This window comes from Myotis brandtii, unplaced genomic scaffold, assembly GCF_000412655.1.
Source record: "Myotis brandtii unplaced genomic scaffold, ASM41265v1 scaffold192, whole genome shotgun sequence".
Classification (NCBI taxonomy): domain Eukaryota; kingdom Metazoa; phylum Chordata; class Mammalia; order Chiroptera; family Vespertilionidae; genus Myotis; species Myotis brandtii.
In genome coordinates, this window is record NW_005357159.1 from 1275026 (window position 1) to 1290799 (window position 15774).

Sequence of the window (15774 nt, forward strand, 5' to 3'; positions counted from 1 at the left end):
CCTTCTCCCACCCTCTTAAATAATCACTAATTTTAAAACCCCTAAGATTTTTTTTTTCAACTTTCTGACTGAACTTAATTTTTCAAGACTTTAGGCGACCTGTCAGGACCACCTTCTCCCACCCTCTTAAATAATCACTAATTTTAAAACCCCTAATAGCGGAAGAGGAAACAAATCCGTTTATCACAGCTATCTTTTATTTCAGAATTTACATATATGTTTCCTCTGGAAAGTCATAGCCAACTGGCAAATAAGAGGCAGCAAACAATATTGATTTCGGAAACAAAGACCGTAACACAGATATTCTGTATTCTTAAACAAAGAGCATGGTTTTCCCCCAAACAAGTTACTCCCTGGCTAGCGTGAGCCCATGGGGCACACGGGGCAGAGCAGGGAACGAAGTCTCGCCCTAGGGACCCACGCTAACTTAGGTAAGTCCCCTAGACCACTCGGGCAACCCTCAAATGCAAATACTAACTGGGCTCCACTAGAGTTCCACAGCGAGTTCCAAGACTGACTGAATCACAGCACCCAGTGACTTCCCACGGTCCAGCTGTTAACGAGCAAGGGCTCGGAGCACAAAGACAGGGCTGTGGGGACCTTATCCGGCTGCCTTTTTCACCCTTCTCCAGCTTCTTTTAATTCGGCTTCTTCCCTGCACCTGGAACACTGACTTGGCTTCACTTCCAGTCAGGAAGGAAGACAAAGAGCCTCCCCCGAGACCAAAGACAACACATTTCTCCAAATACACAGGTGACACCTCATGGGCAACCCACGGCATCAGCACCACTGAGAGGGACCAGACGCCACCGGAGGTGCCCACCGTCCCCACAAGTGCCTCCTCCCATCTCCTCTTCACATTTCCCCTGCTGGGCCTGAGCCTCCGTCCCTCGGCAGCCGGGGAAGAAGTGTACATCCAAGCAATAACCTTCAAGTTTTTCACCCTTGGGCCCACCCCGGTTTGCCACTGCTCAAAAGCCTTCTGAAGTTATCTCCTCCCTATTATCCTGTTCATCACACACAAAGGGTCTGAAAGGGAGTGGATAGAAGTCACCAGATGCTATTAGCTTGATTTTTTAAACTAGTCAATCTCCCACCCTCATCTGAAACCGTTTTGGATTGAAAGCCAAGCAAAACAATGCAAAGTAACCAGGCTTAAAATAAAAGGAAGCAATAGATACATAAACTACAGACAGCAATATCAAGTGTGGACCGCTTTTCAATTTTTGAGGACATACCCGCACTGATGTCGAATTCAAATTTACTTAAAAAAACAAACAAAAACATTTCAGTGGCCCAATGAACATGCTTGCCCACTCGTTCATAGAGGTTAAGTATGCAGATGCCAAGTATATCTTTATTTCGACTATGTTTCTTGAGGTCTACTGGCAAGAAATTCGTTACTAATCATTCTCTGAGGTGCTGGCTTATTAACCTATTAACTTGACAAACAAAATGTCCTAATTAATCATTTATTCTGATAAATATTACACCATCAGTTAAGTCTGAAAAAGGAGGATAATTGTTTTCTGTCTTTGCTAAGTTAAACAAGCAGATGGTTTCCAGTACATCTGTTGCAATTCCTTTGTTGTTAAAGTATATGTTTCTTGGGATTACATCACCCCTTAAATGAATTTAATTAAGAAGGGGACTGTGATCCCTCAGGAAATATCTTTTCTGAGGTTGCACTTGCAGCAGGGGTTTTTATTCCACGTATGAAATGATGCTGATGGAGCCTGTGTTTCTCCTCAAGCAAATGTGTGCAACACACTATTTTTCTCTTTCTTTTTATCAAGAGCAAAGACTGTTAACAATGATGCCACGCCCAGAAAGATGCAGCTGTTTCGAAGCCCTTCAGAATAAAAACATAAAACTTATTTGAGCATCTGTGCCTGACAAATAAAACAAGACATGTGCCTATTACTTAGCTACGAGGTCTTCTTTCAACCAGTCGGGTCCTGAGCCCTGGAGCGCAGGGCCATGTACCAGAGCGGACACCCTCTCCCTCCAGGCACCCCAGCTTCTCCCCACCCTGTGATAGATAACACTACGGGAACTGACCACAGAACAGCCCCCAACAGCGCAACCTACCTGGCATCTGAAAAGGGCTTCCTGGGTCAGAGCTGGTGGGAGAATGAGGGTAGGTGCTACTGCTGCTTCCGGGAGAGTTGGGGTAGCTGCTGTTGGGGGAGTGAGGGAATGGGTGGCTGTTGGGTTGCTGGAAAGAATCCGGAAAAGTGGCGTTGAGTGGCATGTGAGGCTCATTTTGTCCTAAGTTGCGGAACTGAGCTAAGAGGCTGTGCTGAGGGTTATATTCACTGTGTCTCGGGACCAGCACTGGAGGAAGAACTGGAAAAAAAAAGAAAAAGACAAAAATGAGAATGATGGAAATCTGTAACAACATCGCGATAAAGTCGCAGCATAACCTGTACGTAACAAATTATCTGAACCCTGCCCTGCTGCCCACTCGAAAGCGCCATCCAAATGAAAAGCCATTTTTCACTCAGGAACAAATGCGCTAAAAAAAATACCGTCCCTTTAGAATCACTGGAGACTTATGGTGAAGATGAGCGGCAGTGACAGGCTGTTGGGGAAAGTCTGCAAAATACATCCATGTAGGTTAACAAGTTATGGCTCCCCTATTCTCAATTGTTTCATTTACTAAAAACCAAAGCACAATTAAGAGCATACATATGTCATCATTGACGAGTCCACTTTATATCCCTGGCTGATAAGATTTGACATTTAAGAGTTAATAATACCGATTAATGATATGAATTATTCACCATACATGTTTTAAATGGACCCAACTCACTTTAAACCAAAAGGAAGTGAATAAAGGTGAGAGGGTAAATACAGTGAACAGTATAAATCCAAATGCCAATGAAGACAGTTAATTGGACAAAATAGGATATTTTGTGGGACAGACTTTAAGTTGTGTCCTCCTAGTCATATAGTCACATGCCGCTTAATAACAGGGAACACTGTAATGGCATGCGCATTAATATGACTGGCAGCCCAGTAGGTTTGTTTATACCAGCGTCATTACAAACATGTGAGGAATGCGTTTTGCTACTGCATCGCAACCACTATGATGTTACTAGGCGACAGGAAGTTTTCATCTCCATTATAATCTTACACTAGAGGCCCGGTGCATGAAATTCATGCACTGGGGGTGGGGGGTTGGGGTGGGGAAGCGGTCCCTCAGCCCGGCCTGCGCCCTCACGAAGTCCGGGAGCCCTTGGGGGATGTCGGACATCCTTAGCGCTGCTACGGAGACAGAGACAGGAGAGGCTCCCAGCTGAGCGGCACTCCCCCCGTGGGAGCACATTGACCACTAGGGGGCAGCTCCTGTGTTGAGTGTCTGCCCCCTGGTAGTCAGTACGCATCATAGCGACCGGTTGTTCCACCGTTCGGTTGATTCGAATATTAGCCTTTTATTATATAGGATTATATAGGATATGCGTGGTCTGTTGTTGACCAAAAGTGTTCTGAGGTACATGACTGTACCTTGGGAACATCTTTTCTCTAAGGATCTTAATGTATTTACCCACTTATCAGTCATCCTATTTACTACCTGGTAGGTTAAAAAAAAAAAAAGACATTTTATACAATCCACATTTTGCTAGGTGAATACTTAAGGCCAAAACCGTTTATACCAGTAGAGAAGGAAAGAAAACAAGCCATGCCTCAAAGCTCTGTGTGTGAGGAGCCTAAGGAGTTAATAATTAGCATGGTCGGAAATCTCCAGCAGCAGAGCCCCTACAAGTACAACGAGAGTCCAGGGGAAGGGCTGGCAAACAGAGCCCTCACCAGGGTTAGAGCCTAGCTTCCTGCCAGGGTCACCAGATGGCTCTCCCCAGTAACAAAGGCCCTTGGAATCCCTGCTGTTCCGTGGCCTTGGCTAGAAAGACAAAAACAACCCATTTGGTAAACTGTATGGGAGGAGAGAGGAAGACATTTAAAATCTGTTACTGTTGCTGGGAGTTAGGATTCAGAATTTATTTTCCCAATGAAACAATACTTAGAGGCTTTAGGAATTAAGTGGATTTTTGAGGGCTATCCAGGGAATTTATCCATAATTTCTAACATTTCTACAGGGGGAAAAAGTGCTCTTAACACTTGGATCATCACTTATTCATGAGCTGAAAAATGTTAAAAGTTTCTCATACACTGTATCTTAAATTTTACATAATCCGGTAGCAATGTGATTTCCCTACTATTTGACACCTTAGAAACAAACCCTGTTAATATAATAAATAAATGTATTTTCTTTTAAGCACAGTGATGGAATCTGCCCAAACCAAGTCATTAAAAGCATAAGTCCTCCTTTTACCTTTCAATAGCCACCTGAAGTGTAATCTACTTTGTTTTGTTGAACAAAAAATTTCCGACAGTCTTAAAGGCTCACCCTACACCAAAAGAAATCTATATTCCAAAATAAACTCATGCTATGAAATAGTCCACTGCCTTTAAATTGTTTATGCAATCAAACATTCTCTTTTTCTTTTAGCTGCTGCAGCTTATGGTAAGTTACCACTTTACAACCTGCCTTGTTTGGTCATCTAGCTATTGCCTCATTTCTGATTGGTACCTTTAAAAGGGGGCAAATATTGGCCTCTGTACCCCTCCCTACAAAGGTAGCACCAGACAGCAATTTGAATCAATTCTCCATTTTAACCCTTCAGAGGACCCCTAAGCCCCAACACACACACACACACACACACACACACACACACACACACACACACACCCCTGCACCCCAAGCTGACACTCTGCACAGTGTTCCGGTAACTCTGCTGTGTGGTGTGCAGTGGTCTGGCCCTCAGGCACAGTGCTATCCTTAGTGGACATTACAGGTGAGCCTGACCAGCTTTTGCTAATCACTGGGAGAAGTAAGCTACCAGCTACAATAAATTAGCATCCGATGAACTTGACAAGAAAAACGACGTTTTTCCTCACCTCTGACTATTGAGATGATTTTGCCACTGCAGACATAGGTACAGGTATCTTTTAATAAACTTAAAAAATGTATTGATGTATCACACATCTATACTAAAATGCACAAATCTTCATATAAATGAAATCATACAGACTCATGTATCTAGCTTCTTTGGTTCAGCATTATGTCTGTAAAACCCACTGATGGTGTGTATAGCATCTTATTATACATATATATTACAATTATTTCCTCAGTCCCTCCACCTAACCTCCTCAGAGGATAATCAATTTCATTTTTTTCTGATTTATCCTTCCTTTAAAAAAAATAAAATACATAAATATATGCTTTCTTTTCATTTTCTTTTTCTGTTGCTAATCCTCACCTGAGGCCATTTTTCCCCATTGATTTTTAGAGAGAGTGGAAGGGAAGAAGGGGAGGGGGAGAGAGAGAGAGAGAGAAACATCAATGTGAAACACATCAATTGGCTTCCTCTCGCATGTGCCCCCCACTGGGGCCATGGATCAAACCTGCAACCCGGGTGTGTGCCCTTGACCGGTAATCAAACTCAAGACCTTTTGGTGTGAGGACCAACACTCCAACCACTGAGCGACACCAGCCAGGATAAATATATGCTCTCTTACTTCATTTTTATTCCTAAAAATGAAAGTCAGCCTACTATGCTTTTTTTCACTATATCCTAGAATTAACTTCACTTTAATTTATAAAGATCTTCCTCATTTGTCTTTACAGCTAATAACACCATCGTTTATTCAACCAATCTCCCATGGCTGGGCATTTACGTAGTTTACAATATTTTACCATCAGATATAATACTGCAATGAATAAGCCAGCACATATATATTGTACTGTGCAAGGTGTATCTCCAGGATAAATTCCTAGACATGGAAATCCTGGGTGAAAGGGTAAATGCAGGTATTATTTTGCTATTGTTGAGTACCCCTTATTAGGGTGGCAGCATTTTGCATTGCCACCAGCAACATATGAGGATGACTTTTTCCCCACAGCTTCCAGGACAGACTATGTTGTCAAGCTTTTGATTTTTCTTGGACACTCTGATGGGTGACAAATGGTATTTTGGTGCAATTTTAATTTACATTTCTCTTAATATGGTGAAAGTTGATATTTCAGAGGACATTTTAATATCGTGTGTGTGTGTATGTGTGAATTGTCTGCTTGTGTCCTTTGCCCATTTTGGGGTAATTTTTCATTTAAAAATATATATTAGAGATATCAACCCATGATATATTTATACGTCACAAATACTTTATCACAACCTGTCTGATTTTGCTTCTGTGCAAGTTTCTTTTTGGCTGCAAATTTATCAATAATTTCTTTTACTGTATGTGGATTTTGATTCATAGAAAGCTCACTCCTACACCCAGATCGTAAGGAGGAATTCACCCATGTATTCTTGGAGTGCATATAAAGTTTCTTATTTTACTTAGAGCTCTGATCCATTTGGAGTGCAGTTTTATTTATAGTAGGAGGAACAGATCTAATTTCATCTTTTTCCAAATGGCTAGCCAGTTGCCCCAACACCATTAAAAAGCCCATCTTTGTCCCAGTGACTGGAGATACCACTTTTCTCATAAAGTTCCATACATGTTAGGGTCTATTTTTAGGCATTCCATTCCATTCTATTCTAGTCTGTGCCCCAGTACCGCTCTGTTTTAATTATAGAGGCTTTATAGTATGTTTTAATATAGACAGGGCTAGTCCCCTCTCACAGTTCTTCCTTTTCAATGCTGCATGCTTACTTTCCCATATGAACTTTACTTATCACTTTGTCTACTTTCAGAAAAAAAGGTATTATTGGTATTTTAATTGGGAACATATTATATTTATACATTAGCTTACTAAATATGAATGTCTTGATTATGTTGAAATGTCCTAGTCAAGATCTAGGAAGGTCTGCTCAAGACTACTTCTGTGTATTTCAGGAGTGTTCTGTAGTTCTGGTCTGTATGAGTTTGTGAGGGCTGCCGTAACAAAATACCACAGACCGAGTGCTTAAACAACAGAAATTTATTTACTCAAAGTTCTGGAGGCTGGAGTTCCAAGGTCAAGGTTTCTCCTGAGGCCTCTCCTCTTGGCTTGCAGATGAGCACTTTCTTGCTGTGTCCTCATATAGCTTTTTCCCCTAGTGTCTCTCTGTATGTCCTAATCTGCTCTTCTAATAAGAACACCAGTCGGCTTGGATTAGAGCTCACTCCAATGGCCTAATTTTAACTTTTTAAAGGCCCTATCTCCAAATACAGTCACACTCTGAGGTACTTATGATTGGGGCTTCAATATATAAATTGGGGGGGGGAGGGTCACAATTCAATCTATAACACTGACTATAGGTTTTAAATTTCTCATTAAATTTATTCTTAAGTGTTTTATCTTTTCTGCTGCTATTTTAAATGGGGCTTTCTCTTCCATTATATCTTCTAATTGGTAATGACATATATGGTTATTGATATTTATGATATTTCTGTTACCTTTTTATATCCTACTACCTGGGTGACTTCTTTTGTTGTCTGAGTTAGTTTTACCTTTGATTCACTAGAGAGCTGTCGAGAAAAATGATCATGTCACCAACAAATACAGTTTTAATTTTCCCGTTTCAATTGTTTTCTCTTGTCTAATTGCATTGGTGAGTACTGCCAATATAATGTTAAAAAGTAGTAAAGATAGTTAACTTCCTTGACTTATTCTTAACCTTGGTGAAAATGCCTCTACTGTTTCCCCATTAAGAAGCTGACTTTAATAGGAGAGAGAAAGGGTGACAGAAGGAGACTTGACTTGGGGTGATGAACACACAATACAATATACAGATGATGTGTTATAGAATTTTACTCCTGAAACCTATGCAATTTTATTAACCAATATCAGCCCAATAAATTCAATAAAAAAGTTAAAAAAAAAAAAAGCTGACTTTAGGACTAAGGGTGTGTGTGTGTGTTTAAGGAAGTATCCACTAGTAATCCCGTTACATATCCATTCAATAGAACACTACTCAGAAACAAAAAGGAATGAAATATTGATTCACACAACATGAATGAAGCTCCAGGTAATATGCTGCGAGAAGGCTGACAAAGAGTGCAAACTATATGATTTCATGCACATGCAAACCAATGTATGGTGACACAAAGCAGACCAGTAGTTGCCTGGGGAGAGGCCAGGGGCTGGAGGGAGAGACTGCAAAGGTGCAGGAGTGAACTTGTGTGGGTGATGAGTCTGCCCATGATCCAGGTTACGGTGATGTTTTCAGAGGTATACACCAACACTAACCACACTGGACGTTTTAAACATGTGTAGTGTATTCTATGCCAAGCATTCCTCAATAAAACATTCAAAAAAGGAATGTAAAGGGGCAATTTAAAATGGTCCTTTACCGATTTTTTTTAAATGGCTAAAATGTCCTATTATCTATTCCTTTTCCAATCCTGTCTTCAAGGTTCGGGAACCCTTCCTCTGAGCTCTCCATAGTACATTCCCCAACTAAAACATTTTTCCCACCAGCTCTACTTTGGGGGTTCTAAATGTACGTCTCCCAACTCAGAATCCCCATCCAGGAAAGGAATTCCAGTTCTTGGCACAGATACGTCAGCTCTCACAGTGAAAACCAACCGAAGATACTGAAGGGAAAGAGCTGCAGAAAGCCTGGTGTTAAAGTGGAGATAACACTGGAGACATACAGGGTGTTATATGGCCCCGTTAAGAGTTAGTAAGCAGAACAGAAAGATACTCAGTCTTTCTGAGAGACATGTCCCCAGTATTTCTCAACATTTTCCACCAAAGTAAACGTCAGTGACAGAGGAGAAGACACTAATCAGGGGGTCCCAGCGGCTCCCCTGGAATTATGGAATGGCATTGAAATTTTCCTCTATCTCACCAAAGTCACATATATTTTATGCTCTACTCCTCTCTACTTCTCAAATGCAAAAATACTTTACATAACTTACAATCAAGTAAAACTGACACTCCAGGAAGATGGTCCATGTTACCCATGGCTTTGGGTATGCAATTATGGCACACTGGTTGGGATGTGTGGGTTTCCTATTTACTCAGTGTCACAATTCTCAGAAAACTGCAGCAAAAAGTGGCTGATGATGGCAAGGAGGGAGACAGATATCAAGCTAAACTCTAGAACTAAGAGGATTTATGTGGAAGCAAGGAAAAACATATCAGGTTGATTTTAGGGGATCACTGTATTACACAAAATTCACATGGACACGATTACAATTATTTGCTATAAGCCTGGAACCATGCTTAACACATCACACCACTTTGCAAATAAGAGTGCTGAGGGGTACTCACCTGAAGTCACATAGAAAGTTTCAAGAGTTGGGAAGGCAATGTGCGTTCTCAACCGTGGTGTCCTACAGCCTCAAAGACTCAAGGTGTCTAGGAATGCTACACTCTGTTCTATACAGCCTGCTTAAGAGATGGATGAATAGAACAAATTCCAGAATATCTCCGGACAAATTAAAGTTAAGGTCACTCCATATAAAGGAGAAAACTCTAATTTAATAAGCTCAGTTATGGTAAGCACCTAACTCCCTGATGATGGATAATAAGTGAGTCATTATCAAATCTGATCTGTGCCGTTTGACAACTTCCCTAAGTAGGGGTCTCTATGTTCTGGTTTGCCTGGGACAGTCCCAATGTGCACCTGTTCTCTGATGGAATTATTCACAGGTGACCCTTGTTGCGCTCAAAAGTGTCCTGGTTTGAACAATAAATCCTATGGCTCTTCACACTACAAACAATAATGAAGTCATTTCAGAAGAGGGAAGAGATGGGCCTGGGGTCTGGAGCAGCTGCCAGCCCTAGAAAGAAGCATTACTGTGGCAGAGGTACCCGGAAGCTGGTGAGGCAGGGGTAAGTCCCCCCTCCCCCGCACATCACACACACAAGCTGCTCTCAAATAAGAAGCCCAGGCTCCTCTCACCTGTGCGGCACCTACAGGGTAATGCAGCTGCTCGTCTAGACATTTCTCTCCACCCCACCTAGTGCTTGTTCCTTTCCCTTCAGCAATATTTCAGGGAAGAGATCATTAAGAAATCTGTTTTCTACTGGTGGACAAGGAAAGAATAAGCATCCAGACTAATTATCCACGTTTAAACACATCTACATGGGACTGTTATTTCTTGGGGCGGGGTGGTGGTGGTGGAGGGGTGACGATCCAGCTCCAGGAATGAGCATTTAGGTACCACGGGGTAGCAGCTGGCTATTTTCCATTAGGTCTGTGTCGATGAACACAGGCGAGGGCCTGGCACAGTACAGCATAGGGAATACGGCTAATAATAGTGTAATAACTATTTTTAAAAAATGGAATGAGGATTTGCAAACTCTAGGCCTGACTCAGGTCAGAAACAGGAAGGCAGGGTGAGGAATGCCTTCCTCTTAATCTTTTCTTTCCGTGTGTCAGGCTATTTCTATTTTATGGAAACAGAAATCTGGGAGCGCGGTGTCTCCTGGGGCCCTTGTCTTCAGAGCCCTGAATAGGGCCACTCCTGCTTGGCAGCGTCACAGAAGGACTGCGGCTGCGGCTTCCCTTTGAGGGCGGCTCCCACTGGTTCATTTGAATGCAAAGAATCTCCTTTGAAAGAAGCGGCCAATATTAAAACACTTTCTGTACACCCGTACGTTTCTTTTTTATCTGAATCATTTTAAAATCAGACTGTGTGTGTTGCTCCTATATTTTTGGGAGTTCTAAACCTGGTAAAAACCCTAAGCTGGCTCCGCACCCCCTCCGCAGAGGTATTCTGGAAGAGAAAAGGCTCCTCCTCGGGGATTTCACCACCCCTCCCTCAGTCCCTTGAAAATCTCCAATTGCTGCGTGCCTTTAAACGGAGGAAAAGCGTTCTTCCTTTCTTTCCCTGACCTGTCAGGAGGGGGAAATCAGATTTCTGCCTTTTCTCAGTGAGGCACCTCTGCTTTTCAAAGTGTTTATGCATCTCTTTCGGTTAAAAAAATAAAATAAAACCCCTTTTTGGTGAGAAAAAAACAAACTAAGAAAGTTTCAGGAGATATTTTCGTTCCAGGAAGCGAGTTGCAGGAGACATTTGTGATTCTGCTGTTGGTCTCGGCTTTTCTGCGTTGCCAAGGCACAAGGAGGAGGAATGAAAAAGAAACAGCTAAAACTGGAAAGAGGGGCTGAGCTTTGGAGAGCATCCATACACCCTCTAGATCCTGGAGGGCATCCCGTACACCCTCTAGGCCGGGGAGCTTTTTCGAGATTGGGAAGTACTGTCTGAAATTGGATCACTACGTTGTCAGTAAACATGTAACTGAGTAAATAGGAAATCCACACATTCCAACCCCAACGCTCAACACCCACGTTGTCAGTGGTAAAGCTGTGCAGTCACCACACTAAGGCCCACAAGTGACCCACCAAATGTTTATGGACACACTTTTTTTGAACACAGAAGAGAGTTCTATAGCAACGTTGCCAGGGCCTTGCCTGCGTTTGTTGATACAGATATAATGGGAAAGAGCTATCTGCTACCCAGGGGCACATGAACACCTTTTAGTTCTGAAGACTCGGAAAAGGCATTTAGGTGAGGAGTCAAGACACCCGAGTTCTGGTCCTGGCTATGATAATAATTACTTTTGTGACTTTGAGCAAATCACTTGACTTCTCAGAGTCTCAACTTCCTCACACACAAAAGCAAGGGACTTGAACTCCAGGGCCCTTCCTGCCCGCTGTGCAAGTCTCCTGGCTGATGATAATGCTGCCGCGCCTGCATCTGCAGCTCCACCGCATACGGAGTTCAGTGCCGACTGTGTCTCGGCTGGGTCTCAGGACACACCACTGAGGTCACCTAAGAGTGGGAAGGTGGCCGGGGCTAATCAAGAATGGCCCGACAGCCAGTCCAGCGGCAGCAGTTCTCATTTGAAGACAGGCTGAAGGGGGAAAGGCACAAGCGGGCAAAAGCAGCTATGCCTAGTGTAATACTGATACCAGACAGATGGCCCTAGACAGCGTGTGTCCAGTGACAAGCACAGAAACATTTTAAGTACGAAGTGACAGAGAGAACAAAACCACTTAGATGTTAACAGCATCACATGCAGCATATGTAGGAAGTAAAAATCCAATCTCAGGATATATCAGAAAAATTTTATACTAAGATTCTCAGAACCTTTAATGGAGGTTAAATTAAAAATATATATCCCTGAGTGGTGTCACTTGATCTTTTTGTTTGCTTATTGGTGGTGAGGCGATGGCAGGGGAGATCTGAAATAATCCTATATAATAAAAGCCTAATATGCTAAGTGTCCAGTTGTTCGTTCAACCAATCAAAGAGTAATATGCTAATAATATGCTAAGGCTGCTCAACCGCTCGCTATGACATGCACTGACCACCAGGGGGCAGACACTCTGACCAGTAGTTAGCTTGCTGCTGGGGTCTGGCTGATTGGGACTGAGCGAGACGAGCCGGACAGGCCCTGGAGCCCTACCTTTGTCCCTCCCCGGCTGGCCAATCTCCCACATCCCTCCCTAACCCCTATCGTGCACTGGTGGGGTCCCGTTGGCCTGGCCTGAGCCCTCTCATAATCTGGTGGTGGCAGGAGCCTCTCCCACCTCCGCGGCAGAGCTAAGGATGTCCGACTGCCCATGGGGAGCGGGCCTAAGCTGGCAGTCGGACATCCCCCGAGGGCTCCCAGACTGTGAGAGGACGCAGGCTGGGTTGAGGGGACTCCCGCCCCCCGCTGAGTGCACAAATTGCATGCACCAGGCCTCTAGTATTAGATAAAGTTCACTGAGCACGACACATACACACATGGAACACAAATTGCGGGCGAGGCGCTGTGCAGGGCACCGCAGAGGGACAGCCACTGTCCCTCCCCACATGGAGTTTCCAAGAGATGGCTGAACCCTCGCAACACAGGAGGAAGCTGACTCAGCCCAGCTCAGTAGCACAGCCACCGTTACACAGCTGCTACCCTGAGGGCCAGAGTTTGAAGCAAGGTCATAACCACCAGACTACATTACTCAGTGCTACAAAACTGGGAAGAGATTGTGGAAGTTGTTTATAAAGTTCTCCTCCACTTTTTTGATTGGGTTTTCTTTGGGTGGGAGGCATCTTTTAAAAATTAAGATAGTTTTGCCTAAATGTAGCAACTTTGTAGTATTTTTTTCAAGGCAAACATCCATTACTCTTGAGCACAAATATATGAATAGAAGACAAACATGTGAACACAATTTGAATATAAGCAGAGAAATAAATTGTATTCACTAACAACAGCATCTTGAAGCTTTAAGAAAGCCATGAAATTTACGTCAAAGAGAATCTAAATCAAACTCAACTTCTGAGAGCCCGACGTCCTAGATCATTCCAGGCCAGATTCCTTCTTTGTGTACCCCACGGAAGGTTTCCTTGAAACAGCTCGTCTGTGAGCTACACACCCACAGGCCATCCTCTACGACCCCACGACCCCATCCAGATTCCTGCCCCACTCTCACCCCACTCTCAGCTAGCCTTCCAAGCTTCTCGCAGCTTCCATCTGCTAGTGTCATAAGAAGGTTTCCTTGAAACAGCTCTTGTCTGTGAGCTACACACCCACAGTCCATCCTCTACGACCCCACGACCCCATCAAGATTCCTGCCCCAATCTCACCCCACTCTCACCCAGCCTTTCCAAGCTTCTCGCAGCTTCCATCTGCTAGTGTCATACTCCGTATCCTTTGCTCACTTGGGCACATTTTCAATTTATTCTTTAAACCTCACCTCTCACTAGTAAAATGGAATAGTATTTTCTCAATTTAACATTTATATAGTGCTTATACTATACGCCTAGTGCTGTAGCAAATATTACCCCCTTTAATCCTCCTAACAACGGTGACGAAGGCACTGTCATTACCTCCATTTTATAAAAGTGGATGCTGAGGTGTAGAGGTGAAGTGACTCACCTATGTATATGTAACCATCGGAGACAGGAGACAGGATTCAAACCCAGGCAGCTTGGCTTCAGAACCCAGGTGCTTTAACCACTGTGCTATGCAGTCTCTCTCAATGTTAGACAGGTATGTTTTAACAAGTTTCTTGGCTATGGTAAGCACAGAGGGACAGTTACTATTATACTAAGACTACTTTTATGGAAATAACCATCCCCAGGAGTCACACCTAGCAGCGTGGCTTAACTTCTAATTGCAGTTGAATGTAATTAGTTCCCATTCGGAATTCAAATTTGACTCTGTTAAATATATTCCGTGAAATAGACACTAGTTGTCAATGATAAAGTTTGACCAACGGGAAATAAATAAAGGCTCCATGAAAACTTGAAGCACAGGTGTGGACGCTCTCAATTTACCATGATCAACCCCAAATTCATGCATTTCTGATCACATGCTCCCCTACTAAAAACTATGGGTACCCTGCCCCTTTGGGAAAGAGAAAAAAAATGATTAAAGGGAAGCAGCACAGTGTGGGGTTAGAGCATGAATTTTGAAGTTAGACTTGAAGTTGAATTCTAGCCTCTCCAGTGACAAGTTGTGTGACAACGTAGCTGCACATCAATGGTCCTGTGGGTACCTCTACCATGTAATCCCTGCCACAACCCTGGGCGGTAGATATGTTCTCCCCCCGTGTCACAAGGTAGGAAACACAAGCTCAAAGAGAACAAGAAACTGGCCCAAGGTCAAAGATATCAAGTGCCAAAATTTTAATCCAGGCCTTCTGACCTGAGATTTTCCAGACCAAAGAGAAAGATGTATCTCCTTTGAATAATTGTATTTGTCCTGAATTTCCTAAAAGCTCCACATTCACCAGTCGGCAACCAGCATTCTACAGTGAGCAAGAGCCCTCCTTGCCCGTCCCCATTTACTTACTATCAGCATGGAGTCCTACTGTTACCTCCAAGGGTTTCTAATTCATTTCTGTCCTTCATTATTGTGTGGCTCAACTGTCTGATTTAGCCAGGGGCTTGCCCCTGAGTCCTTATGACACGCTCCCATCAGTTTTCTCTTTTCAAAACAACTCATTTTTAAATTAGTTGTTCTTTTTTTTCCTAAGTAAAAGCTACAGGTTACATATTTCAACAGCATTTACCCACAATTGCTGCCTGACTTGATCTTTACATAAATACCTGTCCGGCACACCACTAGACCTTGGGTAAACTTTACAGAAGCTCAAAGGAAAAAAATCCTGCAGAAGAGTGAAGAATGGAGAACAGCAGCATGCCTCGGAGAGCTGTTTTAGAGGTGAGGCAGTGGTGTGGTAGAGCGTAAACCGGACCTTCCATTGTCAAGGTGTGCTAAGATTCCGGAGCATAAAACGACCGTTCGAAGAACTGGAGGGGGGAAATTGCCAGACAGCCCTTTGTTGACTTGGATCTTTGTATTTACACACAGTCCGTGTTTCCAGACTCTAGATCTTTTATCAGGGAAGTTACTGACTTCCGGTTGCATAACCCGTGGCAGCCCTAGCAGTGTTAGGAAAGGCAGACCTGCACCGAGGGGCACTGCAGGCCAGGGCTGAAGGTCACAGGGATGGAGAAGTCCCGCTGATGCAAGGGGAAGGGGTGAGACGCAGGTGAGTGCGGCTCTCCCATCCCCCCTCCCCCCCACCGGGAAGATCCCTGTTGACACTGTGGAGGCCCAGACAGGCTAGAGGCAGGGAAACGGGAGTCGGCAGCTTCTCAAACTAACCCCAAAACCAGCATCTAAGAACTACAGGAATCCACAGCCAAGCTGGCAAATTAACAACATTTGGGCTTTTTAACTCTCCAGAGCACTCTTCAGGCCCTTTGAGACTATTAACGCAGGGCTCATGGGACCCTACAGCTGCCCACGGTCCGTGAGCTCAGCTCTTTGCAATC

General features: G+C 43.6%; 1 protein-coding gene across 1 annotated transcript in view; it reads right to left on the reverse strand.

The window, feature by feature from the left end:
* The window catches only part of SMAD1 (SMAD family member 1), a 68366-nt gene that overhangs the window by 14598 nt on the left and 37994 nt on the right, over nt 1-15774 (reverse strand). The window contains exon 3 of the mRNA XM_005864866.2: nt 2092-2349. Coding sequence (XP_005864928.1) covers nt 2092-2349 — 258 coding nt within the window. The remainder of the gene's footprint in view (nt 1-2091; nt 2350-15774) is intronic.